At 41.7% G+C, this 27,641-nt stretch overlaps 4 protein-coding genes across 6 annotated transcripts; 2 read left to right on the forward strand and 2 right to left on the reverse strand.

The window, feature by feature from the left end:
* Positions 1 to 1,930, reverse strand: LOC118421498 (probable palmitoyltransferase ZDHHC24). The gene is made up of 3 exons (XM_035828808.1): positions 1,694 to 1,930; positions 1,003 to 1,143; positions 1 to 742 (listed from the first exon to the last, which is right to left on the reverse strand). The coding sequence occupies exons 1-3, from the start codon at positions 1,763 to 1,765 to the stop codon at positions 83 to 85; spliced, it is 873 nt and encodes a 290-aa protein (XP_035684701.1). The 5' UTR covers positions 1,766 to 1,930; the 3' UTR covers positions 1 to 82.
* A 285-nt stretch (positions 1,931 to 2,215) lies between these two features.
* Positions 2,216 to 5,534, forward strand: LOC118420903 (zinc finger and BTB domain-containing protein 25-like). The gene is made up of 4 exons (XM_035827971.1): positions 2,216 to 2,304; positions 3,487 to 3,612; positions 4,249 to 4,546; positions 5,137 to 5,534. The coding sequence occupies exons 2-4, from the start codon at positions 3,508 to 3,510 to the stop codon at positions 5,379 to 5,381; spliced, it is 648 nt and encodes a 215-aa protein (XP_035683864.1). The 5' UTR covers positions 2,216 to 2,304; positions 3,487 to 3,507; the 3' UTR covers positions 5,382 to 5,534.
* Positions 5,535 to 5,613: 79 nt separating this feature from the next.
* On the forward strand, positions 5,614 to 12,388 carry LOC118420899 (zinc finger protein OZF-like). Its single transcript, XM_035827967.1, has 9 exons — positions 5,614 to 5,814; positions 6,125 to 6,342; positions 6,647 to 6,777; positions 7,256 to 7,425; positions 8,037 to 8,198; positions 8,792 to 8,981; positions 9,416 to 9,535; positions 10,086 to 10,357; positions 10,844 to 12,388. Exons 1-9 carry the CDS (start codon positions 5,782 to 5,784, stop codon positions 10,973 to 10,975), a joined length of 1,428 nt encoding a protein of 475 aa, XP_035683860.1. The 5' UTR covers positions 5,614 to 5,781; the 3' UTR covers positions 10,976 to 12,388.
* LOC118420900 lies at positions 12,385 to 19,026 on the reverse strand. Of its 3 annotated transcripts, none has more exons than XM_035827968.1 (4): positions 18,990 to 19,026; positions 14,687 to 14,874; positions 14,107 to 14,289; positions 12,385 to 13,422 (listed from the first exon to the last, which is right to left on the reverse strand). In XM_035827968.1, exons 1-4 carry the CDS (start codon positions 19,009 to 19,011, stop codon positions 13,315 to 13,317), a joined length of 501 nt encoding a protein of 166 aa, XP_035683861.1. In that variant the 5' UTR covers positions 19,012 to 19,026; the 3' UTR covers positions 12,385 to 13,314. The 3 variants fall into 3 exon arrangements, with proteins under 3 accessions (XP_035683861.1, XP_035683862.1, XP_035683863.1); XM_035827969.1 differs by lacking the exon at positions 18,990 to 19,026 and adding an exon at positions 16,991 to 17,523; XM_035827970.1 differs by lacking the exon at positions 18,990 to 19,026 and adding an exon at positions 15,765 to 16,277.
* Positions 19,027 to 27,641: the final 8,615 nt, after the last annotated feature.

A 27,641-nucleotide genomic window follows, 5' to 3' on the forward strand; every position in this document is an offset into this window, starting at 1 on the left:
TTGGAGTCTCAACACATCGGAAAACTAGACACAGGTGGTAGAAAACACAGACATAAATGTTAATATACAGTTTGATTGTGTTTTACATATCCTTAACTGCCTCTGAAACGTCACTATTAACAGGGAACTCCAAACCGTTCCCCAACAGAGGTGATGGCAGCAGAGGAAACAGCCATACCAATTGCCACCTAGTGCCAAAGGCCTGTTCCAAGTTCTGCTGCCACCCCAGGTCGTAATCGCTGATCCTTTTATTGAACTCGAACACTGTCCTGTTCAGGAGAGTCAGCTTACTGTGGTAATAGAACAGCACAAGAGAAAAAGCACCCCCTATGAGACACACCATGGACATAATGGATACAAAAAAAGTGTGAGCTTTGGCCTGCCCTGCTATCCACATCACCAAAGGAGCAAACATTGTCAGGATAGACGTCACAGTCAGTCCCCCCATAACATCCCACACATAGTCAAAGTTCATGATGTTTGTGTACACGGCCCCTATACTCATGTAGAGCAGGAACACGATGTAGTATCGCTGGTTGGCCCAGGCTGCACAGTTCCCAGTGAAGGTACAGTGGTGGATTCGCTTCAGGATGCAGGTGCCGCACTCCCAGCAATGGAAGGAGCGCGGCGGAGCGTTGGCTTCACACGAGGCACAGAAGTGCCAGCCTGGCTTGAGTATGCTGGGCAGGACGTGGCTACCGGTGGTGGTGTCTACATTCATCATCATGAACAGGTTACCAACCTGGGGGGAATAAAGAAGGTAGTTAGAGGTGCAGGGTTTCAAAGATGTTGAGTGTGTTTGTGTGTGTGTGAATGACAAATGAAGATCAGAAGTCAGCCTAGAGAGGACTTTGGTCAGTTATTTTTTTCTCTTATTCCTAAAATTGAATGCACAGAACACAAATGCATGTAGTTTACTAGTACATGAATCCAAGGAGGTTTTAACCTTCTTGACGAATATATTACAAACTGCCATGTTAATAATCACAGAAAATATCTCACCGTGTTGATGTACACAAACACCATGAACGCTGTGTGGATGTAGCTAGCCAGGCAGGGCTCATGGTAGATCTCAGGGAGGACTCTGAACTGCTCAAAGTAGAAGATCAGGTGAATTATCACCACGAGGAAAGCAAACGCCACCTGGGAAAAGGAATCATATAGTTTAACGACAGGTCATTGATCTCTTGTTGACTTACTTTTGTTTCAAACTCAGAAAATATTGAATAGTTTAATGAACATAACAAACAAAAGCAACAAACGACCACAGCGTCTTAAACCAAAAGACCCTCATAGTCATACCAATCCGTGTCCTGAGTCTTCAACCATTTGAAGTTGGACGCGTATATGGAAGAAAAAGAAGAGATGCCCCTGCAGTTCCTGAGGAAGCTGCAAGTGGGCTCAACTTAATGTCACTTCTTTCCATGCACAAGAGCTATTTACCACCGTTGCCATCTTCATGGCTACCTTGTCCCCCCAACGACCTGGAGGTAAGGTAGGTAGGTAAGGTAGGCCATTGCTGAAAAGCTTCTTGTCACTGTCTGAAAGACCTCGGTTATGTAACACAATTAACATGTTACTGGCGTCAAAATAGCATATGAATTCGATTACCTCAAAAAGTGTGTTTTATAGCAACTGTATGTTCATTTGTTTGTTTGTGAGTAAACGAAACGAAACCTTGTTGGAAACCAACCTTGTCTCCTCGACTTTTCGGTAAAAACTGGCGCGCTCTCCTTGCAAAGCCTCCGTCCATAGCGGTCTCCATCCCTGCTGATTGCACTTAACGCTCTAAAGCTATCCCTTACAGAACAGAAAATGTTAAGAAATATGCAGAAATTGTGTTTTTTTAACGGAACGGAAAAACCCGGAAGAATCTCCTCGTTGCAAGATGTTGGATTTTCCCACTATGCTTTTCGTGGATTATTCTACTTACTCATAGGGTAACGGCACTTAAACCACTGGACAATAAGATTCAAAGAAAAATACTTTTTGCACAAAGACAAATTATATATAAGTACTTAAAATAGTCTTATGGCATGTACCGTACGCAATATTATTTGGCTTGATGATATTTTGAATTGACAAATAGAATAAATTTTATTTGATACCATAACCCCCTCGGCATCTAATGAGCTATTCCCACACATCTTCCTACGTCTTTCCCAACCGATTGTTTAACATTTTAGGTGATTTTTTGTCGAATATCTATGTTAAACTGACCAGAAAACACCCAGGAAATATTCACATGTTCAGTTGAAGCTACAATTGTGGAGATTTTCGGCTCGAATTTTCCCTAGGAGGCAGGTAAGTTTGATTTTGGCTGGAAAAAAGACCCCTTATCGTCCTTTTTAGGCGGCAAGATGGCTGCCTGGTGAGACTCAGCAGTCGGGCGGAGAGACCACATAGGTCACAGCTGATAATAACGGACTTCTGGACATGTCTGCATGTTTTACGTCTTAGCTGGCGTTTCAGTGGGTTTTATAGGTCAAATCCTTAGGTTAGTTTTTGAATATAAAGGCAGATTTGGATGTGAAATTTTACATTCTATGTGACTTTGTGTAACGTAAGCAAATGCATTTACAAACTGTGTGATTTGTGATCATGTCATCATCAGTAGGTCGAAATAGATGGGTCTTCATAAACCTCCTGGATGATTTTCGCACATTTTAAAACGAGGGGGAAGGCTAGTAGGAAAAGTTATTTATTCCACCTCAAGGTCCATGAATTTAGTTTTGGAATTTGTGAAGCTGAAGGTCAAGTTTGAATGTCATTGCTGATTAGTAACGTTATACAAATAGTTGCACTAGACTTGCACTTGTAGCCTATAGGGCAAAAAAAGGTGTTTTGTAAGAGAAGTGCTTTGTAAATTTCTTTCTGAAAATCAAAATATATCATTTGAATATCGAATAAAGAACCTGAATTATGATCCCAATGACATGATATATTAAAGGGAGTTGCATTGAGATATTCAGTTCTCATTTGCATTTCACCTGTTGAAACAGTCCCAGTATATCAGGTCACTTATCCTTTCAAATTCAAACCTAACTGTAAATGGTGAATTGATGATCATACTTTACCCCCAAAATACTCTTGCACTCAGAACTGCCATTACACTGTTAAAGGGTTCTCACCAAATGTTTTCACAGCATAGTGGGCATCTTAGGGCAGCAAAGTTATGTAGCTAGCAGTACAAGTGTGAGCATTGTAGGGGGTCTGGTCTCCCTTTGAAATTTTTTTAGAAAGTTCATAATTCTCATAAGCACTTTTTCTTGCATTTTGAATTTGAAGGTCAAAGTGAAACAAGTAAAGACACCCCTTAGCTATTTGAAACGTAAGATAGTGGCCAAAATCACATCATAGGGAACACAAATCACAGAATAGGGGATAAAAATCACAGTGTAGGGGTCCCTACGCTCAATTGCTATCAAAAACCCTGTATAATGATACCTCTGCCCTTACAGTACCTATGTTTCATTTCGGTTCAAGCTGGAGCCAGAAGCTGTAACCATGGATACAGGTGTACCAGCTGCCACCTCGCACCTGGGAGCCCACCTGCTGCAGTCGCTCAACATCCAGCGCCTGGAGGGACAGCTGTGCGATGTCAACATACAGGTGATAACATGGTCTTTGATGTACATGTACTGGAACTATGTAGTGCCTTACATACCTCACCTTATGATTGACATAATATATAAAGCAAAAATGCTTGCAATATTACATGTGCTCTTACTTTGATGTACTTGGAAATACATTAGCCTGGTTGCAAAAATAACCCTTTGTTACATATTAAGTCTTTGGCTCAATCTTTTTGTTAGCAAGTGAAAAGATTGAGCCAGCAGTCACAATGGAGGATGGTACCCATGCTAGAAAAACATGTGCATACTTTGTATCTTATCATTAACATATTCAAGCAAAAATTCCTGCAATACAATGCGCCCTAACATAACACTGTGGTTACGTAAGTATGGAGGACAGAGGTTACTATTGGAATTTATTTTTGATACAAAGTCAAAATGATTAATGCAGTACCTAGTAATTTTTTAATTTCCCAATAGACAATTTCATACTTTTACTTTATTCTATAAAGTGGAAATATCATCAAAATCATTTTGGTGCAATGCCCAAGTTTGTTCTTTCTACCCCTATCTTCCATGAAAGTGGATACCGATGATTAATAACACAAAAAGTTTTGTTTTGTACACTTGATAAACCCATCTAGAACATCATTGTGTATTTCTACTGTTACAGGTTGGCGATCAGTCCTTCCCAGCACACAAGGCAGTCCTGGCCTCCTACAGCGCACACTTCCACACCCTCTTCTGTAACCAAAACAGCGGGGTCATACCCTTTGACCTGGCCATCAGCGACATCACCCCCGGCAGCTTCTCACACATCCTGGAGTTCATGTACACCGGGAAGATCCCTCCTGAGGAGCCGGAACACTCTGACTTCATCCGGGTGGCCAAACTGTTTGAGATGGAGACTATCCTGGACCTCGTGGTCAAGATTCAGATAAGTACAGCTGCAGGTGCGGAGGCCAGTACAGGTGTGCTTTTATTCATTCATCAAAACTTACCGCATTTGTGGAAGGATTGTCAACACAATTGGCTATCATGTTTTTTGTGTGTTTTTTTTAACGAGATTGTTCAGAGCAAGGTCATTAGACCACTCACCACTTCAAGGCAATGAGCAAAGATTTTGGAAATAATTGTACACGGAGATAGCGATGGACTTTGCTGGATAGTGTACGTGGTGGGTTCTTTGACGTGCCTGAGGTGTGGCTGTCCTCAAATATAGGACCTCTAGCTTTTGGACTTTAATAGTAGAAGTATCCAGTATTTGATCATACTGCTGCTGGGATCCCTGACACAGGGGTAGGCAGCAGTCGGCTAGTCTTCACACCACACTTCCAAGCGGCTCTGTCCAGTGGGTTGACCCAAGTTGTTGTTCCCCAGGGTGTCTCTAACCAAAGCTAAATCAGTAAATGCGCATTTTTACCTGAGTCAAGTGAGGAAATAGGTATTAAGTGCCTTCTCTAGAGCATAACATCGGAGCGTACTAGAGATACAAACCCAGAACCTTTAGATTCTGAGTCAACAGCCCTAACCAATAGACCACCTTGCTCCCTGTTGACAGGTAAGACGGACCAGGGGCTCGCCGTGGAGCCTGTTTCCAGCGATGAGGAGGCTGAAAACGCCAAGCTGCAGAGTTTGTCCTCGTCAGACCAGCTGTCCGTGATCGGGCAGGGCATGGCAGCCACACTGAGCCAGGCCACTGATGGGAGAGTTAATCAGGTTAGTCAGTTTTATTACTGTCACATCAGCTTACTGTCCACAACCTGGAAATTTGACACAATTGGAGAATGCAATCATTGCATATAGTATAGTCAAGTTGCTGTTTTCCAATAAATGACAAGAAAATAAGCTGTAAGCTTGAGTATGCCATCATCATATGCATGTCCTGTATTCAAATGTTGCAATAAAAAAATCTAAATTTGGGGTCCTCGTGACACGCTAAAAAGGGATTTTTACTTAGGCAGTATGGCTACATTGGTTAGATGAATAAACTGAATTGAATTCGGACAATGTTGTTCTTTGAAACAAGTCTAAAAAGTGTGATCTAAAGAAGCTTACAGGTCCATGGCTGCCATCTACTTTACAGGAAGGGAATGGAGAAGACGAGGTTGAAGAAGGGAAGTCAAGAAAAGGAGCTGAGAAGACAAGAACACGTGGTGGCACCAGGAAGAGAAGGGACTTTGATGTCCCTCCTCCTCCCTCAAGGATGGGGACTCGGGGCAAGAAGATTTCCTTCAAGGTACATCAGTTACTCTGCTTGGAAGTGGGCCATATGTAAATGTGTAGAAAAGAGTACATTTATGACCTGTCATGTGAAGAAATTAAGATACAATCATGTCTGTACAATTGACTGCCTCTAAAGTAAGATCACCTGCCCATTGTGAGTGATTTGAAAAGTTTTTTCTATTGATACAAGCATCGGAAAGGTCCTATCTCCACATAGACCAGATTTTCTTCTTGGCCAGTTTTGATTGTTCACATGTCTTTCTGCTACAGTTTAATATCATATTTTGCTGATTTGTAACATAAAGATCTATATGTATGTGCAGGAACTAGCATCCCCTGTGAGAGACGACTCCCCCCCACCCAGGAAGAGGAGAATGAAGAGTATCTACATCCAGACGGACGGTGCTGATGCTGGGGAGGATGAGGACTACACCCCGGGGGGCCGCTCCCCCTCCCCCACCCCCACCAGGAGACGGAGGAGGAGACCCAAACGGACGGATCCTGCCGACAGGAAACTGGAGTGCGACAAGTGTGGCAAAAAGTAGGGACCCATCTGCATCCTGTAGAAACATGTTTAAGATCGCTTAGCACTTTTTTACAGGTCTTTAAAACTATCCAGAGAAGATGCCCCTACTGTACTTGGTGATAACAAATTCCACTCTACGATAGTTCTGGGATAATGCGAATTTTTGAACACATCAATCCTAGGTTGGTAACTCTGGCACTTGAAGGCATGACTTTTTCTTGCTCTATTTTGAGCTGGTATTAGATACTTATCAGTTGGTACGTCCACCAGTTTATTTGGTCATTTTGTACATCATGCAAAGTACATCTGTATGGTTCAGGTACAGCACTGTTCAGAGTCTGCACAGCCACAGAAGTCTGCACCACGGCAAGAAGACCTACCCGTGTGAACAATGTGGGCAGGAGTTCAAGATGATCAGGCTGCTGAAGCGCCACCAAGTAGAGCACACAGGTACTACAGCAACCCCCTGTAACTCCCCTCCAACACAGTATGCTAGTTGTTGGGGAGTTATTTAATGGAAGCAAAATTCATTACAACTTCAGGTAGCTGACTAACTGTAGAAATATTGGCAGATACAAAGCTTTGGTTTTGATAGTATGTAGCTTATATTGTAAATTCAACACCATTTCTGACTACGTCGATGTAGGTTAGACATCCAGGTAATAAGATACGCCAAAAAGTAGTTACTCAAGCAACTTGATATGCTTTTGGAAACCATTTCTGACTGTCCTGTCATTACCATATGATCTGTGTCAAATATGGCACAAAACAATGGATGTTAAATGTGTTCAAGCTCTGACTTGTATGATTTTGTGGTTTATGGATTTTTGTTCAGGATTATCTTTAGAATTAGAGTTTTAAAGTCCTGGAGATGTTTTTTGTCACATTTGATTTCATCAATTTGTTGATGTCAATTTTCCTTCTGTAGGCCATAAGCCGTTCCAGTGCGGCCAGTGTGAGAGACAGTTCATGGACAAGGGTGACATGAAGCGGCACGAGCGCACGGTCCACTCCCCCGCCTCCCACATCTGCGAGATCTGTGACAAGAGGTTCAAGACGCTGGAGTGCTTCGAGAAGCACAAGGACAAGCACCTCAAGGTACAGCAACAACTTAACACATTGACCTCATAGTCTGGTACCCAACCCTTTGAGTATTATAGCTGTGGGGTCTTCTTTGCAAATAATGTCACAACTATAAGCAGAGAGGAGGAAAGAGGCTTGGTAGCTGTAACATGGTTGGATACCAAGCTATTCACCCTGTACTTTGTCTTTGGGAAAATGTGACATGTTTGTTTTGTGATCAAATCAGACTCAATAGTAACAAATCAGCTAAAATAAAAGCTGCCAAAGCACAGCTAGTTGAGAACTACCATACCATCTTTAAAGGTGAAACTAGTCCAATAGCCTTTTTGAGACCATAAGGTCAGTGAGTTGTTGTTTCACTGTTTCAAGGCCTAGGGTATGGTACTTGAAGGTGGAGCCCATCCCTCTCATTCCACAGCCTTTTACCTCTCCAACCAAAGTCAGTTACCCAGTTTTACACCTTAGTAGAGTGAGGAAAGTTGTGTGCTTTTCCCATCAACAGAATGTCTAGCTAAAAACAGAAGCTATGACCTCTCAATCTCGAATCTGCAAGTATTCTACTATCCACTATGCCTTTTGATGCCATACCTTATAACTGAGACATCTATATTATCTATATTCTATAGGACCCCACGTTTAAAACCAAGAAGAGCACCCAGTGTGACTTCTGTGGGGAGATGTTCCAGACACCCCGGAAGATGGAGGTCCATCGCAGGAAACACACCAACGACAGGCCCTTCCAGTGTGAGCTGTGTGGGAAAGGTTTCTACACATTGAAAGACCTGAAGGTGAGGCAGGAACTGGGAAGGGAAAATACAAGAAACCTGACTACAATTTTGTAGGGCTCATGAAGAAAAATACTATGATCAGAGATAAATTTAGGAATGCAAATGTATAATGCTTTTAAAGCAGTAATGGTAAATTTCTTTTACAAGGAGGGGGTGCTAGCCCTTCCCATTTTACGTCCCTTCCTAAAGACGGGTGCATCCCCAATCAAGATGCCCTACCCAGGATTTGAACCAGGGTCTCCCAGCACCAACAAATAGGAACCGAGAGCTCAACTGTGAAGCTGCTACCATTTGAGCCACAGAGGCATCATCCTATATCTCTTTACATGCATGTAGTTAGATGCATGTTCTTACTCAGTTTGCTATCAATATACAATGTAGCTCTAATGCATTGATGAAGGTTAGACATCCAGGTAACAAAATATGCCAAAAAGCAGTTATTCAAGCAACTGGATATGATTTTGGAAATGGTCAGATGTTTCAGATAGATTTCACTATCATTCATCAGTGATACTGAATAGATCTAATAGAAACTCATGTTGCTCTTGCTTTATACCATCAGTATGTATGGTTTATCTGTTCCCTATTTCCAGGTGCACAAAAGGATCCACACAGGAGAGCGACCCTACAAGTGTACCTACTGTGATGCTGCCTTCACCCAGTGGTCGTCCTGGAGCGGTCACCAGAAGACTCACACCAAGGAGAAGCCCTTCCTGTGCTGTACCTGTGGGAAAGGCTTTGCAGAGAGGGAGTACCTCAAACGGCATGAGAGAACACACACTGGTAAACACAATCATTATATTCATATTCCTTTATTCCTATAGCCGTTATTACATACTATGCTATAGAACAGAAAACTAAGAAGGGTAGATAAAGATGGTTCCCAGATCTTCTGTGCTACCCCAATGGTCAAATAGATAAACTAAGAGATAGATAAGATATTTTAGTTACTATACAGTGTACATTATTTTTTAGCCCTGCAAAAAAAGTGTGCCCTGTATTCACTCACTCACTCACTATCCATGGTTAGATCATACTGCTGCTGGGATTCCTGACACAGGGGTAGGCAGCAGTTGGCTAGTCTTCACACTCCGCTTCCATGCGGCTCTGTCCAGTGGGTCGACCCCTGTTAGACCACACGTTATTATTCATGTATACATTTGCAATACATGTATGTATAAGGCTGATTGGTGAACTCTGAACTTTAACCTGTCTAGGTGAGCGACCCTTCACCTGTGAGGTTTGCGGGTCAGGGTTCATGGATAGGAACGGGCTGCGCAGACACAAGCGTATCCATAGCGACGACCGGCCTTACCGCTGTCCTCATTGCAATGCTGGTAGGAGGAACATTTCTCCTTTCAAACCACACTGTTGATTTATATTTGTAAGGTACACTGTACTTCTTAGTCTTCCAATGTCAATTGTTCAGAATCCTTTATGTTTAAATTTTTTTAGATTTCTGTACAGAGTGTACTACTACTACTGTCAGTCAGTCTATGCAGACTATGACACTACGCAAGTACAATGACAACGTTTGGTAACAAAACTACATAAACTTAATGATACAACTTGAAAATTATTATGGTAAAAGTCCAGAGTATACACTGTTCAATATCTATATCAAATTTTTGCTTTGAAAATCAACTTAGCAGCAATCTGTTTTATTGCTACTGGACAGTATTTGTCTTCGTATATTTGACTGCTGGTCTATATTAATCTTGTATACTAGTAAACGTTTGGAATCGCATTGTTAGCAGTGACACCTAGCTACAGTGTGAAATAGGAGCAGTCAGTATGGTTGCCAGAATCAGAATGTTGCTTTGAAATGTACATATGTCATTGTAAACAACAAACCTTGTAATTCTTTACTTTAAATGTTTTCCCCAGGATTTAAGCAGTGCTCCAACATGAAGGCTCACATCAAGACCCACTTCAAGGCAGCTAACCTGGTGAGCGTGAAGCCGGTGGAGACCATCGACATCAACGCCCTGAACATCCCCATCAGTGTCCAGCCGCAGGACGCGCAGTTCAGGCAGCAGATCGGCCAGATCCAGCTCCAGGAACAGATCATACCGGTCAGCAACGTCCAGGTCAACGCGGTGCCGGTCAGTGGGGGAGAGCAGACCATCACCACCATGCCGATGACCGTCAACGTTCCGGTAAGACTTTTATTTCTTGTATATAATCATGCTAATTTTTTTGTTTGCTTGGAGCATATTTGTTAAGCTTGGAGAGGTTTCTAAGTGCTTTTATCTGTTAAACTCAAGTTATTCTAGTGACCTGACATAGCCTGGAATCCAGCCTTGTTAGCCTTGGTCTGTTTCCAGTGTAGTATCCTTACTTGTGCAAGGATACAATTCTAAATGTTCATAGGAGCTTAATCATGGTGTCTATATCCTTGTTGTATTTTGTCTAACCCTTACACATTTTACATGTACCTCTTCCCTCATAACCTCAATAAAAAGTGGCCTGCAGGCAAAGGTTCACCCCAAAACAAACAGTTATTTACTTGAATGTGTATTTTGTTTGTTTTTGGGAGACAACTTGTGGATGTGACCTGTCACCTGTTTTGCCTCACCCTCCATTTGATATGGAAAGTTCAATAAACAAATTAACTGTCTAACACCTGATGTTTTTGTTCCCAGGTGAGTGAGGTGACCCAGGTGGCAGTGTCCCTACCCCAGGGGGTACACATCCCCGGCCAGGTGACGCCAGCCCAGAACAGGATAGAGACGTCAGAGGCCACAGAGTTCATCACACACCTGCTACTGGTCTGAACAGAATAGTCTGGAGTACTGGTGTTAGTGTTAAATTATCATCAAAAGGAGGAGATCATATGGTGGCATAAGGGAGTATCAAAGCTGTCCAAGGATTGCAGCCTGCCAAGGAGTGTCCATTTCCTACCGGATACACACCTTTGCCACCTTTGATACTACATGTATCTTATGCCACCATATGATCTCCTTGGAGATTTTGTATTCGCCAGATGAAATATGTATGGATCCTCCCAGGTACAAAATGTACAGTCAAAACCAGGGCTGTCTCCAGGTTTAAATTTTTTCCACCTCATTCACTGTTTGGGAGTCCATGTATGTTGTTAAATCTGTTATTAAATTTCAAGCTGATGAAGGATGGAAATGCTACTTATTCAATGTGTATTCCCCAGAACTTTATGTATCATCGGCTATGAACAATTTTGAATGTACATAGTACAAATAAATGTTTGTTTCTTGAATGAAACATTATTCCAAGTCACTGATATCAGTGGATTTCAATTGACAATGTACTATGTACTGTCACCTCTCTATAGTCTTGAGCACAATTGTATGTTAGCTTATCCTGTAGCACATTCAAGTAGCCGTTTGGCTACCAATTCTTTATTGGTTTGCATCAGACAGCAGAGAGGAAGTTAAACTAGTAAAATTTGGCTCTTGGCTTAAGAAATGGAATATAAAAATAGACCCCAGACAAGAATACCTTCAGGACCAACTTCCAAGAGCTGAAAAACATCACATTTCAAAGATTGTGGCAAGTCTGTGAAAACATTTCTATAAATTCTCTGAGTTCCATGAGCTTATTTTGAATCAGACATTCATTGCAGGAAACAAAACCTTCAAGTTGTGTCAACTTGCTGCTATACTTACAACTGAGACATTTATCAGGTGGATTACACCGTGTATATATCCCACATGTTGGAAAATCATATTGTTGATGTATATATGAATGCTGTAGTGGTACCCGGATGTTATGGAGAATGGATTTTGTTCTGTGGAATTATCTATTGCATTCATGATCACTACCGGAACTTGTTTTGTATGTACTGTGATAACATGATGGAACTTTTGTGGCACAAACAATTGTCCATGTCATGTGTTAACTACTCTAGAATCTTGACTCAAAAACCATGTCATAGATATGTGATAAACGGAAAGAAAATCCCAAGAAGCTACTAGCATACAGTGTCATTTAGTGAGTATGTAAGCTATTGTGTTACTAGTTGATTGATTGAAACTTTTGAATATGCCCTTGTTTATATCTTTATTTGAATTGCAGATTTTAGTTGTTTTTTTGCCTACTCCATATTACATGTATTAGTATCGTTCCTTAATAATGAACTTTCCAGCCTCCATCTGCTGAATATATATGTACAGAGTTACCTATGAGTTACTCAAAGAAATGTGGAAGGTAAAGTTTGTATATTTTCTTTTATTCAATATAGATATGCAACAACACCATCTACATGTATATAGTGTGCAGGGATATACTACTATCACATGCAAACAGGAGAAATATAGTGTAGATATATGATTAGATACTGTGTTTACGTTAGGGGTGGGTACCGGTACAGAAAATTCAGGTACAGGTACGGTGCAGGTCCAGACCTGAACCTGATTGTCTACTTTGCTCTTGTTAATTTCTTGCACTGGTAAATCACGAAACACATGAACACCTGCTGTTAAAATCTGTTCATTTTCTAACCGGTACAATATCCGGTCCACTGTTGTTTTTTTCAGGTCCTCTTTTTTTGTCTGGTCCAACAAGAAAATAAAAGGTTTTGTACCAGTACGTACAATGTACTGGTACCCACCCCTAGTGCACGTAGTACAGATTATATCCTAATAATACTACATTAAAAGTGAAATTTGTCGCTTTGATGCGCACTTCACAAAATCATGAAACCTTGCCTACAACACTTTAGTTAATAAAAGCTGCAGTTGCACAATAAGTTTACCTTGAGGAATGGAAATTTCAATCATGTTCTGTAGGAAAATCTCATGAATAGTCCTGGAATTGTTAGCCATTTGGAAAAGGTTCTGTTAATTTATGCCAGATCGAAGTTATTTGCAAGCTCTAAAAAGTGTTTTTCACCATATATCTTTCACAATATCTAGTCAAAGCTGTAGGAAATATACAATATCCAATGTCCTGTTAAAATTTTTGGAATGACAGTTTGCATTGATTGGCATAATTTTATCAAAATTGCTTATAGTCTTAAACCAAGTGCATTTAAGTTCCAAAGTAACTTCTGCCAAAAGATGCAACAATACTGCAAACCCATATAGCACAATTATTAAATGCATAGCAGCATTATGCGTGGAGAAACAGCTGGCCCTCTTCAGTATGTGAAAGGGCTCTCCGTCTGCTTTCTTCCAGAGCGCCTCCTAGCGGAGTTCCTGGACAGCACATTGCGCCACCCGCTTGCCCTGTCGCGTTCCATTGAAGCCTGTATGAAAGTATAGTATGAAAGAACATGGAAGCTTGAGTGTCAGTTTCCAGTCATAGCAATATCCAAGGGCACTCGAAAACAAAGGGTACAGAAAAGTTGTGTTTAGGTGTACTCAATGTATTTACATAGGAATGCAAGCACCACAGCCAACCCAATGAAAACAAATAAGGCATACAACAGGAGTGTGCTTTTTGCGTGTGGCCGTGGTACTCGTTCAGAAAACGACATATTATTCAAATCCACGAATCAACTGATGTAGATTGTTCATGTAAAACCAATCAGTTGGTAAATTTTGGCCTGGGTTGAATCTTGAACGTTTTCAGAGTCTCAAATGTTTAGCCGCGAGACATAAAGAAAACAGTACAAAATTGTGAAAGCCCGATAAAAACACGTCAAAAACAGCCGTAGCCGAATCTCTGCTTGGAGAGGCCCGCTTGGAGAGCACAGATTAAGTTGTTTCACTGATCACCTCTATCCGTCATTTACTTCCTCCCTCACTCAATCCATTAATCAACCAGTATCAATCTAATCTTCTCGAATGCCTAAACTCATCACTAGGTCAGAATTCGGTATACAACTCTCCTCTATAACTGTGCGAGAGGACGAAAATACTCGGCAGCTATAACGTGCAGGTTTAGACGCCAAGCTGTGCAACATAACAGATCAACAAACGTCTCTCACCCTGGGAGACGTCAGACTCATGGCGGTCTCCACCATCCTCCTGGCGGTGTCCACGTCCTCATCGTCCGAGTCCCCGGTACTCCCGTACCCGCCCGACTTCAGGTACCCTCCGGACTTGGACCGCCGGTCAGGCTTACGGTCATCTATGTCATGGTAGGAAACTGCCGGCTTGTCGCCCAGATTCTGCGAACATTAACAGAAAATAACAGAAAATTTAGGTTCTAATGGGGATGCCTGACACAGATAGCTAGGATAAAATTGGTTTTGTCGTCAACCTGTGCTTAAGAAATTAAGAAACATTATGTTGCACTGTTTTCACAACATCCACTACAGCACTGAAATCACATGCAAAAATTACATTTCCATCAGGCGGCCTGGTACGGCAGCAGTGCTTTGCAGTACGAAATTTGTGAAAAAGTACACTAGAGCTTCACTGCGAGTGCTAAATATGTGCCTGCTTTCCTGGTTCGCAACCGAGATTTTCAGCCCAAATCGAGTAGTTTATGACACCAACTGATAGCAAAATATCAAAGGATTTTTATTTTTCCCAAATTTTCCTCATATCTGCTTTTCCCCGTACCTCGAAATCCAGCTCGTTCCAGCCTTTCTGGAACTTGGTATCCAGGTGCAGCGGAGACTTGAGGCGGGGCATGTGGTCACAGTACGTGCTCGGCCACACCCGCTTGGTCACCGGGAGGACCATGTCTCTCTGACGCCGCGGGGAGATGGAGCGGGGAGTGGTTCTCTTCTTCTTCATGTCGTCTGGATCTATATAAGACATCAAGCAAAGAAAAAAAAAACGGGTCTGGATTAAATTCCTTGTTACCTAGCTATAGATGCTTGACAGAAGATTGGAATCAAGAGTGGTCCGCTTCTTCATGTAAAGCAAAACGGGTCAGGATTAAGTTTCTTGTCAACTAAATTTAGTAGCTTGACAGAAGGTATAGAGCTCTGTCAGATACTAGTACTATAGCTCAGTCGCAGTGACTGCGACTGAGCTAGAGGAAGGAGCTTTTAAGCTCCTTGGCTAGAGTGACACTGCCAACGTACCACATTTTCAGTGAAATGTTCCCTAAAGCAAATGAATATATATCTTATTAATGTTGGTTGTTCTAGCTTACATCACAGAGGCTGACAGTTCAGACAAGAAACTTTTAAACACAAGTCATTTTGCTGTCTTGTGCCAAAGTGAAAGGAAGAAGAAACAAGCATTTGACCTGACTTTCATACACACGGAAGCAGTATTGAGTAGTCGAATAATTAGGTACAATGAAGGGTGGAGGCAAAAATGAAACCCCAAATAGTTCATCACAGTAATTAACAAGTCGAATAGTAAAGCTAATCACAGTAATTAACACGTCGAATAGTTTAGTAAATGAGAGGTGAGGTTATACTGAAAAAGGTATACAGTGGGGATATCGGGCTCATAATTGAGCTATTTCCAATGAAACGCACTATGATTGGCTTCATAAGTTGTCAGAGCTCAAGGATAAGGTACTCCCATAGCTTTTTTTGAGACAAGGCAGTGGGTTGTCATCCACTGTGAGTAGGACACGGTACTGGAAAGCGGAGCCCATCCCTCTATCTTCTAAAGCCCTTTACCTCCCCAAACGACGTCAGGTACGCATTTCCATGAGTGAGAGTGTTGTGTAAAGTACCTTAGGACGCAATGTCTGGTCAAGAACGCCAGGGCTGGTCCAACCCGTCAACTCTCAATCTCGTGTCTGTGAGCCTAGCCACTCGCCAAGGCGACCTTATCATACTATAAAACAATGTGCGAGACAATGCCATAATAGCGGACATAACCCTTGTGTGTATGAAACAAAAGTAACAACGGAACTACACACGTTACCCGAGCAACTTCACCAAGCGACGTGGACGTAATAATCGTATAATATTGCACTATATTTAGGCATAATAGAGGAAGAATGCGACCCGTTGCGTTCCGCCAAAACAACATGATTGAACGGAGTAGAAAAGAATGAAATCAAATAACGTCAAATAATCCACGCCTTTAGTATTTGATTGGACCTTAAACAAATGTCGCTGTGTAAAGACAGCGTCAGACTTCTTTGTGAAGACTTGTGAGGGCTCTACAAAATACTAGTGTATTTATAGATTCATTGTCAAGTATACATGTTGAACGTATTGAACGTCAAGGTAAAGCGTCTTAACGTTTCATGGCTTTAGCCTCAGACTATTCAGTCTTTATACGTATTCTCCATATACATGGAAGGGCGTGTAGCATTGAAAAAGTAAAAAAAAAGCGATAGAAAGTACCTTGTGCATCCAGCAGTATAGTTAGTTGAATAAAGATACTACTAAATGCACTGGTTGTAAAGGAGAAATTTTCCGCGGAGTTAAAATTACGATGGTTAGGGTTAACGTTGCAGACTAGGTTTAGACTTGGTGCATGCTGCTTATATGATACAAATACCTCACCTTTACATGTACATGTACAGCTGGACTTGTTTCAGGTAGGCTTGGGGACTGAAAATGTAGGAACGCTGGCACCTACCTGTTCCCAGAGCTCTACAGTTGAAATACGTAGTTTTCGTTCTGATAGTCGTTTTATAGGCTCTTCTGGCGCATACTGCCATGACTGTTTTGACTACGCTCATAAGGTAGACATTTCTCTCGCCGTTTATGATAATTCAGAAACAAATAAAGACCAAACACAGGTAGTACCTTTTGATAAGCGCATACACCCTCTAACAATCCTGTTTATATACTTTTTAGGACGCACACCGTCACTATTATGACTACGGCCATACTTTGAAGTTTTTCCTCGGCGTCTATGAACCAGATAAAGACAAAACATTCAGCAACATATAAAAGACAAAACAGGCGTAGACAGTACGTTTTAACAATTACGTTCTCCTACCTGCTTGTACACCTGTTCTGTAGTGTTTCTCGTCGTGTCCAAACCAACGTCCAACCCGCTGGTGACGCTTACAGTACCGGTGCCTCTGTTGTGACTACCTGTACGGTCTGAACGTGCCTTGACTACCTGTCCGACCTGTCACGGCTGACGTACTCAATTCTGACAACACTCTTTTGTGGCCGAATCTGTCGTAACAGCAACTTGCACACCCCTGGACAACTCCTAAAACCAACCGCGGACTTTAAAGTTTTTAAAGACCAACAGAAGAGCCAATCCTATGGGCACCTGAAGAACGTAACAAAAACAATATAAGTCGCAGGAGTGCTGAAACGGAGCTGTCTCGTTAGCTTGTCTAACTCGAGAAACCGGATTTCCAACCACATCCGAGAAACAGCGTCGCTGTACGCCCCCTAGATATTTTGTCCATTAAAGCGAAGTGTTGCCGAACGCCGGGCCTATAGGCAACAAGGGAAGGTGATAGGAGGAACCACGGGAATCGCTCAATGTGTTTGCCGAAGCGTGATAGGCCCGTATTCACTATGATATAATACGCGGACAGATCGCATATCATAGGTCGTCGCAATGAGGCCAGGTTAAGCGGCAACTGTAGCGTTACGGTGGACACTTGTTAAGTCGGGCGGTCAAAAGATTGGTGATCAATTACTCCTTAAGAACACAAGGTCCCCCTTCGGGGTAGTGTTTCCGAACGCGCGCGACTTTGTTAGTAGCACAACAAAAAACGACAACAAAAACGACAAGCTCTTCTGGACATGCCTGTCAACCGTGTGCTGTCAATAAAAATCCGTTTGAAGAATGTCCCAAGGACCCTTAAACAGCAGCAGTGAATGGAGACTATGATTGTTCAGACTTCTTGTACACCATTCCTTTCGTGTACGCCTGTTTACCGTTTACCAAGCAAAACTCAACAGCAATGTGGCTGATTTGCACGACTCGAAGTCAGGCGCACATAACTCAGTCTTATACCAAATCTACTCCAATAGACCATAAAGAAAACGTGCTCTTACTAAAAAAACCCAGAATGTTAATCTCAACAGAATTGATACCACATCATTGTGACCCTTTTTAGAATTTGTTATCATCTAATTGTTATGATATGCTGATGAGAGCCTTATTTTATATCCGTCAATTGTGTTATTGCTAATAATAGATCGAAAGCGAAGTCGCCCTATTTCCTCTCTATTGTGTGCCTTTGTGTGGCCTTTGTTTCCCAAACATATTTGATGTCATCCACCGTATTTTCATCGGCGCTTTAAAGTGGGCTATATGATGGTGATCCACGTATACTTAAGCATGGTTTCCACTGACTTTTCCTGCTAGTTGAAGTGAGTAGAAAATATTGGCCGAGACAAGGGGAGTGTCGCGAGGACATGTCTGATGGTCAAGTGTAAAAGTTAAAGAAAGCTTGTGGTAGGAGCAGACGGCATGGCAACGGGAGATCAACAATCTACTAACAATCCCAACGTTGATATTACTGGACAGCCATGGTTTACATCGATGACGCTCGCACCAATGTATGTCTGTTTGTTTTAGCGGGATTGGGATAGTGACAGGGGGCCAAAGCACATCACACTCACTGAGTACTTATTCATCTTTTAGGACTGGCCGAGCGAAGAAATATTGGCGACTCATTGTATTTCATGTATTTGCAGTATGTCTTACACGCAGATTTTGAATATTCAAAAAATCAAGTTATAAGGAACGAAATATTCAAACATAATAACGTAGCGCAGACTGAACACACCGTGAGTGGAATAACTAATGTCACACCTTGTAATGCCCACAACTTACCTGGACTAACTACGCTGGCCACAGGTATTTTGCCGGGGAGTTTGGGCTTTATTTGCCGTTGGAGTTAAGGAAAATGGGAAAATGCTAAAAGCCAGCCCCGCTCGAAGTGTGCGAATGAAGCTAGGAAAATGCTACCATTACCTGAACCGACTCTCCTCACGAATTTTTCTCCCTAGTTAGTCTAGCTTACCTTCCTCCGTACCCCCATCCATCTCTTGCCGAGTACCTCACACCAACTGAACAGATAACCAAAAACATCTCACCTTTTAAAGGACAGAGGAGGGATTATCCTATTGTATTACCTTGTTTAGTTGCCCTGATTCAACCTTCCCTCGTGTTGTCTGTCAACCCAGATTCTGTCTATGTATCAACACCGCATCAAGACCATCAGAGTTGCTCCTGCTTCTAATTTCGTGGATGCTCCCGTTTTACAAATGTTGTTAAAATCTGGACATCTAACACATCCGTATTCCCTTAAGATCTGTCAGTTATCATCTTTAATTTGTCGATCTGTCATTCGGGAGGCACTAAAACATGGTCTCAATAGCGGGGTTATAAAAAATTCAGAAGGTGGGCTGTAGATGTGGGGCAGTGAGGTTACGTTACTGACATCACCGTTTCTGCATGTGTTTCAAACGAATTTTGTAGTAATACGGCACATCGTGTTGAAATCTTCACGAAAACGGATGTATTGAAGTCAGATTGTTTGTTTGTTTGTTTGTTTGTTTGTGTGTGTGTCTTGGTGTGTGTCCACAGGAAGAGAAATGTGCTATTTCAGGACAGGCGACAATTATCACGTGGAAGTTAGGCCAAGAGTGCTAGAAAGGTCCCAGTATGAGGACACTTCCCTAGAATGTAGCACAGACTTTGATAAAATAAGCTAACTGTGGTTTTCTGTTTTTTTTATGTGACCTTTCTATACCATTTGAACAGTAGAAACCAACACAGATCCATGCATAAATACGTTGTCCCGACATCGTGTTTAAACGTACAGTAGTACTCTAAAGATAGGGGCGAAAGACGCAACACTTAAACCCATAATTTACATTTGTACGTCAACCGTTCAGATAAATATTACACATGTTATGTGGTGGGATCATTCCATGCATTCTCCTACACAGCTAGACTAGAACCCGCTTTAAAATGGCTTCATTGCGTAGCAATTTTACAAGGTATAAAGTATGGCAAAAACAATGATTTGGGGAGACTACTCTGAATTGCACATGGGAACACTAGACTAAGTAACAAGGAGGGAATACTACATGAACAACTAAGTAACTAAGTATCTGGACAATTTATTAAAACTCAAAACTTGGTCCCGATTACAAATTCACAAATATGTTTATGTACGTCGTAACTAAGTAGGTGTGAATTCAATTAACAAAACATCAATTGCAAGCATAAATATAGATATACAAACATTTAAACATATGTACAGTGAGTTTTAGAAGGTAAGCCATAAGACATCTAAAGTAAAGTCTTGGCAATTTTCGTCCATCATGGTTAGTTGAGGCTTTCAGAATACCTGTCATACAAATTTTCTAGACAGAGTTTATTCTTTCATGGTCATCGTTGTCATCATAGTGCCAACGTATATTGTAACACCTGTCTGTACTGAACAAAGATGATCTCTCAATGATCACACTGGAAAAAGTTATGTGACTTGGTGATATATGTGCTTCTGCAGCACTAGTGCGTTTTGCTTCTACACAGCAGGCCTACACATGTACATTCAGATCACGGTGGCGTTTTTGTTTCCTACTTGTTCTAATGGCTTGCTCAAAACCGATGTCGTATATCTGTAACAAAAGTTTGCTGACTGTGTGGGCCACGCCAATGACCTTATCCTCTCTCTGTACAAAGCGGAAATTTCCCCTTCCTTCAGAAAGAGGTTGCCCAAAAAACATATCTCCCTTCGGATTTGACGTATAAGCAGAGCAATTCACTTTGTTGAAATACCAGTCTAATCTGTCGATAAAGTAGGTATAGCATGTCATATTCAATGTAGCATGATGAAGCGAATAGTCCACATATTTCAACAATTCCTGCAGCCAGTTCCAGAGCCACAGAGTTCGCTGAAAGGAGCTTTCGCGTATCAAAAAAGCTCCTATGTGGGGGTTCGGCACAATGGACTCAAAATAAACAAAGGGATTTCCAGTCTTGCCAGATTCTAAATGATTTGCAATGATATAATTGAAAAGTTCTGACATAGCTTGGTGATGTATGCTCCTTATAATTTCTTTTTCATTTCGCAACTTTTTATACTTCAGAAGAAAAAAATTAAACCCGTGTCTTATCCTCCCCAATGTTTCTACGGTTAATTTGATAGAATTCTTAATTACATCAACCCGACACAAGATTCCAAGGAGACGGTCTCTAAAATTGTGACATTTCCCCTCATCATAACTCTCCGTTTTGTCAGCTTCCATAAATACATGTAATAAGCCCTGCTGATGTAAAATATCTAGAAATCTCATGACATGTACAGCCGCTACGTTCAGATCAGGATCAGAATTTGAAGTGTCTAGCCAACTCAAAATTTTCCTGCCTCTAATAATTGTGGCATCTACGAGTTTACCTTTTTTCGACAAGGACCTTATCCGGCGGTTGAGAATTTTGATCCGGTTTGTAAGCAATACATATGAATCATACAACCAATAGCATTCAGTTACTCGTTGTTTAATTTCCCCGAGGAGGATGTGAAGCTGTTTCCACGTACTGCCTATATACGCATAGTTCTTCTCTATCAAAAGTGTGGCATCTGATATATCGGCACATCTTTTTAATAAGAGGGACGGAGATTGAATATGGTCGGACCTATGAGTATGAGCAGTGTTCTGGCCAGTAGCTTTCCTAACAGTGTATGCTAGATTGTCCCAGCTGATAGCTTGATGTACCTTCTGGTATTCTAAAGGGAGAATATGACCATGATTTGAATTTTGACTTACACGCATATTTCTAAACTTTGGATTCTGTGGATTTGTAAGGGACATAACGCTTTTCACCACGCCAGGATCCCCTAACAGATCGCTCCAGGTATCGCGTGCAAATTCTAGGATGTCAAACTCTTTACTCTCCCTGGGCAACCCAAGCATCACTTCATAGTATCTATTGGAACATGTAGACGTGTCCATGGATCGGTAGTACACGAACAGTGCCTTACCCACTAACTTTACTAATTTCTGTATGATACTCCTGTAATGTCGCAAACTCTCTCTTATCACATCAGTTAGACAGTAACAATGGCCTGACCTTTTATCACCAAGGCACATGATGTAATTGCATTGGTTCAAAGAAGACAAGAACGACTTTACGCTACAACAATATTGTGACTTTTTGTCATCTGCCTCCTGTGTGCATTTCACATGTTCACATTGCAGGTCATGGGGAAAACATTGACATGATACCACCATATCTTCCCTTTCATAACTATACGTCGTGTCATCACACTGTTGCCCAAATTGGTGAAAATGTAGTAGTTTCTGAAAATCTATATTGGGAATAGATCTAGAGCAAATGAAGAGCCGCCAAGGTAGTTTTGGTGGGACCAGTAACGACGTCGCAGAGAAAAGTAAATGGAACATCCCGCTCCAGTATTGTGCTTGGAGTGTCTTTGGTGCTGGGTTTGGAATAAAAAGACTGTCCAGATCTTTAAGTGACGTTTCATGAATGTAGGTCATAAAACGTCCGAGAAAGGAAAGAGGAATGTCGGAATAGTCGATGTTCCATTTTCGACCATTGAGAAGTCTCCAGTAAATGGAATCAGTCGTATTTTTTAGAGACGCCAAGATCTCTCTAAAAAAATACGAATATGTAGTATTAGAGGAGCAATGCATGTGTCCCTGCGTGTCTGTTAACATCAAAAATAAATTATCGGCTATTTGTATCAGTAAATCAATAGGTTCATCGCCTTTATACAAACATGGCAGAAGAATGTTGTTAATGAAGTTTACATGGTCACGAATGTGGTAGGAAAGGCTCTGGCCAGAATCATGCTTGTAAAGTAATAAAATCTGACCCAGAAGTAAAAAGTAAGCCTCTTCACATGCACCCCACCGACAGAAAAACTCAGCAGACTTATTAAAAAAAGTGGATGAACGGGTGACTGAGACTTCCGTTTGGTACCTGTCGACATTAATAGCCAGATAATGTACATGGGACATCAAGACCTCTGCCTGGACCCTGGATGTGTCATTACTGTGCCTTAGAAACGATGTTAGATATTTCAATGCGTTTTCCAGATGAGCGATTCTCAGGGATTCGTTCATTCGTGCCACAACAACGTCCTGTACGATCCTGTTCACACTGAAGGCACAGGGTTGGAAGGTGTGGCAGGGGGAAGCCAGGGAAAATGTCTCCAAAACTGATACCATTTTCTTTACATCCAATTTGTCTAATTTGTCAGAAGTATTGAATAGTATTTGAAAGGCTTTTCTAGTGGGTTTTGGACAGGGTATACAGCCTGGGCCCATAAACGATGTCATATTCAAAAGGTTAACGGCGTTATAAGACAGTTGTGACACGTATGCAGAACTTATGGCAAGTGATGTGTCTATTCCCTTTTCGACGTCCGCTTCATTTAGCAAGTCCACCTTCTCCATCGCGTTACCTCCAGTGTATTTATCATGATACTCTTTAACAGTGCATCTAGTCTCTTCTATGTATGCATATGCTAACTGCAAAGCCAGAGGGTGGTGACCCAGGGATCGGCTGAGGCTGTTGATCTCTTTCCTGTTCTTCACACTGCCAGGTCTTACGGCTTTATCAAACATTGCCTGAGCCTCAGTATCACTAAACGGAGGAAGCCTGACCGCTGGAATGCGCTCGTTATCAAGCCTTTGATATTCGTTCGAAGTCAGCAAAACATGCATGGTTGTCTTCAAGGTGTGAGGTAGTAGGGACTCCAACTCTTTCATGGTCTCTCTAACTACTTCGTCAACTACCAGAAGCCAAACTTGTGAATTTGTCATGTAACGTTTCAAGTGCATCTTTGTAGCCTTACAGCTCATATCATTGTTGAGTTGCAAAGAATTGCTAAAGTAGGTACTGTACTGACTGATGCTGGCACACATGTCGCCCTTACTCGCTAACCTGACCCAGAACACCCCACCAGGGTACCTCTCCGCACGCCTGTGCCCGTACTCGATGGCTACTGATGTCTTCCCGACACCACCCAGCCCCTTGATGAGGCAGGTCTGGTTCTTTTGGAGACAGGTGTCGATCTTGCTCAAGACGTCTTCCCGTCCCACGAATGTCTTCAAACGACGGGGAAAGACAGCCAGGGAGGTCGGTTCTGTGGCAGAAATAGGTTCCATTCAGATTTGTTTATGGAGCTGGAGGTTAAAACAATCGAAGGCATTTTTATGATAAAAGTAAAGAAACGGAAACTCACCATGTGCTTTGAAACCGTACTGAACCATGTACATCAAGGAACAGGTCACTAAAACGGTAAACAGGATGCCAAAGGCTACCATTCTGTTTGTTGTCCATCTGGTGGCCTCTGCAAAACACAAGCTACATTATGAAAAATAGCTGAACCCCTTTTGTTTTGCCCTTGTGTTTCTTAGTGATTAACACGAGACAAAAATCATGTATCTAGTGCAGTAGAATATTCGAATAAAGATGGTGATTATCTGGGGCTTAAGCTAAGGGCACAATCCGCCGTACGTTTTTTTTGGGAGGCCACGTCCACCACGTATTTCTGAAAACGCTCAGGCTATTCAGGGCCTGGCTCGTATCGGGCTGTGGATTCGCTGCGTAAAGTTCTACGGCGTGTCTGCGTGCTCCAAAATCCGTCGGATTCCCCACGAGTTCGTACGGTGGCGGTACTTACCACTTACGGATCCCAAAAGATTGCCCCCGTTTTGGCACGTAGACAGCACGTATTTGCTCGTACGGCGGGTTGTGCCCTTAGCTTTATGATTGCCATTGATAATCATCTACTTCTTATACATCACAGAACAAATTAATCAATATATATTTATTGAACTATTTACACAAGCAATTCATTGGCTGAATCTTTTTTTTAATCAAATAGTTACGTTATGAAAATGATTTAGTTAAATAATCTAATTACAACCTGTAGACTCAGGACTGTCCCTTTCCAATGCAGACAGCCGCTGTATGACCTCTGCAGCGATGTTTGGCAACTCATCGATAACATCCTCTTTCTGTACACGTCTCGCACTCAGCTGTTTCAATGTAGGCGAGTACTTTCCGACTTGTTCACTGAATGCCTTAAAGTTCTCATTATTGGCGTCAACCCAAATGGGGAATATTTTTTTCTTGTTTTTCAGACATGTTTCATACTCCAGTTTAGGCCAATAGGATTTGTTAAGGAATGATGTACTAACAACAATGACAGCAAGTTCTAAAGTTGGATTTGCTAGCGTCGACAGTATTTTGTTCCTTATGACGTCACCAGGGTTGATGGAAACGTCATCGAAAAAAATGTCTTTTTCGGCTAAACCCTGTTGTAGGAGGTTGGTGACAAGTGGGCGGACAAATGATTCTTTGTCTTCTCCTGCGTGGATGACGAACACACGTGGTTCTACAAAAACAAGAGGGTACATATGATCACTTCCTGCTACAAACATATAATGCTAAACTTTCATGTAACGTTACATCGAGAAAATGAGACACGATATATTGCGAGACACGATATATTACGAGAATGACACTTCACCCCATACCACATGTATACAAAAAATAGTTGTGGGAGTAAAATATTCTATTTTGTTAACATCGATGGCGCGTTTCTTTGTTCAAAGAAAAACTTTAGATAACACATGAGATAACACAAATAACACAAACCACTTTAATATATATGGACAAATTAAAGTTATTTCGATTCAAGTCCAACTTAAAAGGAAAAACTGAAAACAGAATGTTTGCATCCCCACTTTGACAGGAATGACCAACTCTGACAGACATTTAATGATATTTTGAGCCAATAATACTCGCCATTACTGGCCATGTAGGATAAATACAATTCAAGACCCAATGACATATCTAAATCCGACTGACAGACGTGAAATCGAGACTGGATACTTCTAGTAAACCTTTTGAGAAAGTTCATGTTCTGCTTGCCTTAGTGTATATTAGTACAGCTAAGCAGCTAAAGAAGGAAATGGAATAAAAACGACATCATAACCTGCCCCATGGCATCCCGAACACCAGAATGATTTGCACAATGCGTGGCAGCATGCGCACTAAACATACATTGAAAAGGCCATGTTTACCTTGCTTGGCATGCTGTTCTTGTACAATCACCTATTAAGTTAAACATCGCAATTGTTCAGACGTATTAAGTCGTGACGACGCCATATAAGACGACTGGCTTAACTGAAAATATGTACCAGCGATCCAAAGGAAAGAATCTCTGGGGCCAAAATTTCACCACTAATCAGCTGTGGACGAGAAAAAAGTGTGCAGAAACCGATTAACAACAATTTCTAGACGGCATTTTAACTGTAAAATGTTAGAAGTGTACTCCAACATAAGCATGTAAGGTGTTTTAGTTTGTTTACATGCTTGTACCTTGCGGACGCCTCCCAAGATCCCCTTTCCTTATCTCTCCCCTCTCAACTGCGGTCTTAAGACGTTCCCGAGTCTCGCACAGTTTCGTCACCATCTTTCAGATTTTGGACAAAGTGGTCGCAACCGTCGTAAGGCAACTCTGTATTGTGACGACAAACGATAAGTAAGATGTGTTCAGTCCCGTACTTTTACTACAAGGTGTGAGTTTACATGGTGGCTTAGGGCTACCATCAGAACAAAAAAAAATGTAAGCTCATTTTGACGTTGATTACCAATGCCATACATCTCTTTCATCTTGAAGTTGATTATACATGGGTCCCTAAAGTTTGGAAACCTACCTATCAGCTTGTCCAGCAGCACTCTGGTCCCGGAGCAGATTCGACCCTTCTAAGCTATTCTTATGACGTCATGGGGAATCCCCGGACGACGAAAAGTCCCGATAACGTCATCGTCTAAGATGACTGCCTCATTTGCATATGTTCATGGACAACAAGGCTTTGAATTCTCATCGCATGAGAGTTGTCCGCCTTCAGATCATGGCCATGTTGATTTTTGTTTCCGCGTTTTAATGCTGAAAAATCCTGGTCGCCATCAAACTTGGACATTATGTTGGCAAGCGCCACTCTTATTCATACACACAACATGACTTCCAAAATGAAAGGTCAAGCACTTGTAGATTTTTTTCACTCTTTGTCGTAATACACATCACGCGCGAATGCATAGTGACATGCACATACAAATATACCGCTCGCGCGCACATGCACGATGAATGTCCATAAGGGTAATACTAATACTTATTCTAGTACTCTGTAACCGAACCTGTCCTGTTGTGCATACTATTTCTATACATGTAGTAGTACTATGTTCTTGCTGCATATGTTGCAGGTGAATGAATGAAAGTTTATTTGCGCAGCAAATTGCGTGTCTTGCGCTTTACACCCCCAGCACACGTTGGCTTATATGACACACCATTGATGTCTCCTAGAACATACAATATGACAGGACAGTGGTACAAATTAACAAAATCAATGGGTACTAAATCAGAAGGTAACACACCAGACTGCCATTATTAGACAGAGACAAATCATATGTACAGACAAACACAGTCAATATTTGTTAAACCAATGTTCCACACAAAAAAAATGCTGTTGGTATTATATGACCCAATGTAATTCAGTCTAGTTCAAAAGCGACTAGCAAGCAAGCTATGCAATCTATCTTTGTACTTTATGATTACTAGTAAGTCTGATGATACTAAGATATTGATGAGAACCTTCTGTTATAGTCATGTTGGCGGCACCCT

Source organism: Branchiostoma floridae, chromosome 8 (genome assembly GCF_000003815.2).
Source record: "Branchiostoma floridae strain S238N-H82 chromosome 8, Bfl_VNyyK, whole genome shotgun sequence".
NCBI lineage: Eukaryota > Metazoa > Chordata > Leptocardii > Amphioxiformes > Branchiostomatidae > Branchiostoma > Branchiostoma floridae.

Excerpts from the sequence above, each read along its gene's own strand:
- LOC118421498 (XM_035828808.1), bottom strand. The coding sequence starts at position 1,765 with ATGGAGACCGCTATGGACGGAGGCTTTGCAAGGAGAGCGCGCCAGTTT. Across the intron at positions 1,144-1,693 it reads CGAAAAGTCGAGGAGACAAG|GTGGCGTTTGCTTTCCTCGT; the intron begins GTTGGTTTCCAA and ends TCCTTTTCCCAG. Across the intron at positions 743-1,002 it reads TGTTTGTGTACATCAACACG|GTTGGTAACCTGTTCATGAT; the intron begins GTGAGATATTTT and ends TATTCCCCCCAG.
- LOC118420903 (XM_035827971.1), top strand. The coding sequence starts at position 3,508 with ATGGATACAGGTGTACCAGCTGCCACCTCGCACCTGGGAGCCCACCTG. Across the intron at positions 3,613-4,248 it reads TGTGCGATGTCAACATACAG|GTTGGCGATCAGTCCTTCCC; the intron begins GTGATAACATGG and ends CTACTGTTACAG. Across the intron at positions 4,547-5,136 it reads AGGTGCGGAGGCCAGTACAG|GTAAGACGGACCAGGGGCTC; the intron begins GTGTGCTTTTAT and ends CCCTGTTGACAG.
- LOC118420899 (XM_035827967.1), top strand. The coding sequence starts at position 5,782 with ATGGGGACTCGGGGCAAGAAGATTTCCTTCAAG. Across the intron at positions 7,426-8,036 it reads ACAAGGACAAGCACCTCAAG|GACCCCACGTTTAAAACCAA; the intron begins GTACAGCAACAA and ends TATATTCTATAG. Across the intron at positions 8,982-9,415 it reads GCATGAGAGAACACACACTG|GTGAGCGACCCTTCACCTGT; the intron begins GTAAACACAATC and ends TAACCTGTCTAG.
- LOC118420900 (XM_035827968.1), bottom strand. The coding sequence starts at position 19,011 with ATGGATGGGGGTACGGAGGAAG. Across the intron at positions 14,875-18,989 it reads GGATGGGGGTACGGAGGAAG|ATCCAGACGACATGAAGAAG; the intron begins GTAAGCTAGACT and ends TGTCTTATATAG. Across the intron at positions 14,290-14,686 it reads GGAACGAGCTGGATTTCGAG|AATCTGGGCGACAAGCCGGC; the intron begins GTACGGGGAAAA and ends TAATGTTCGCAG.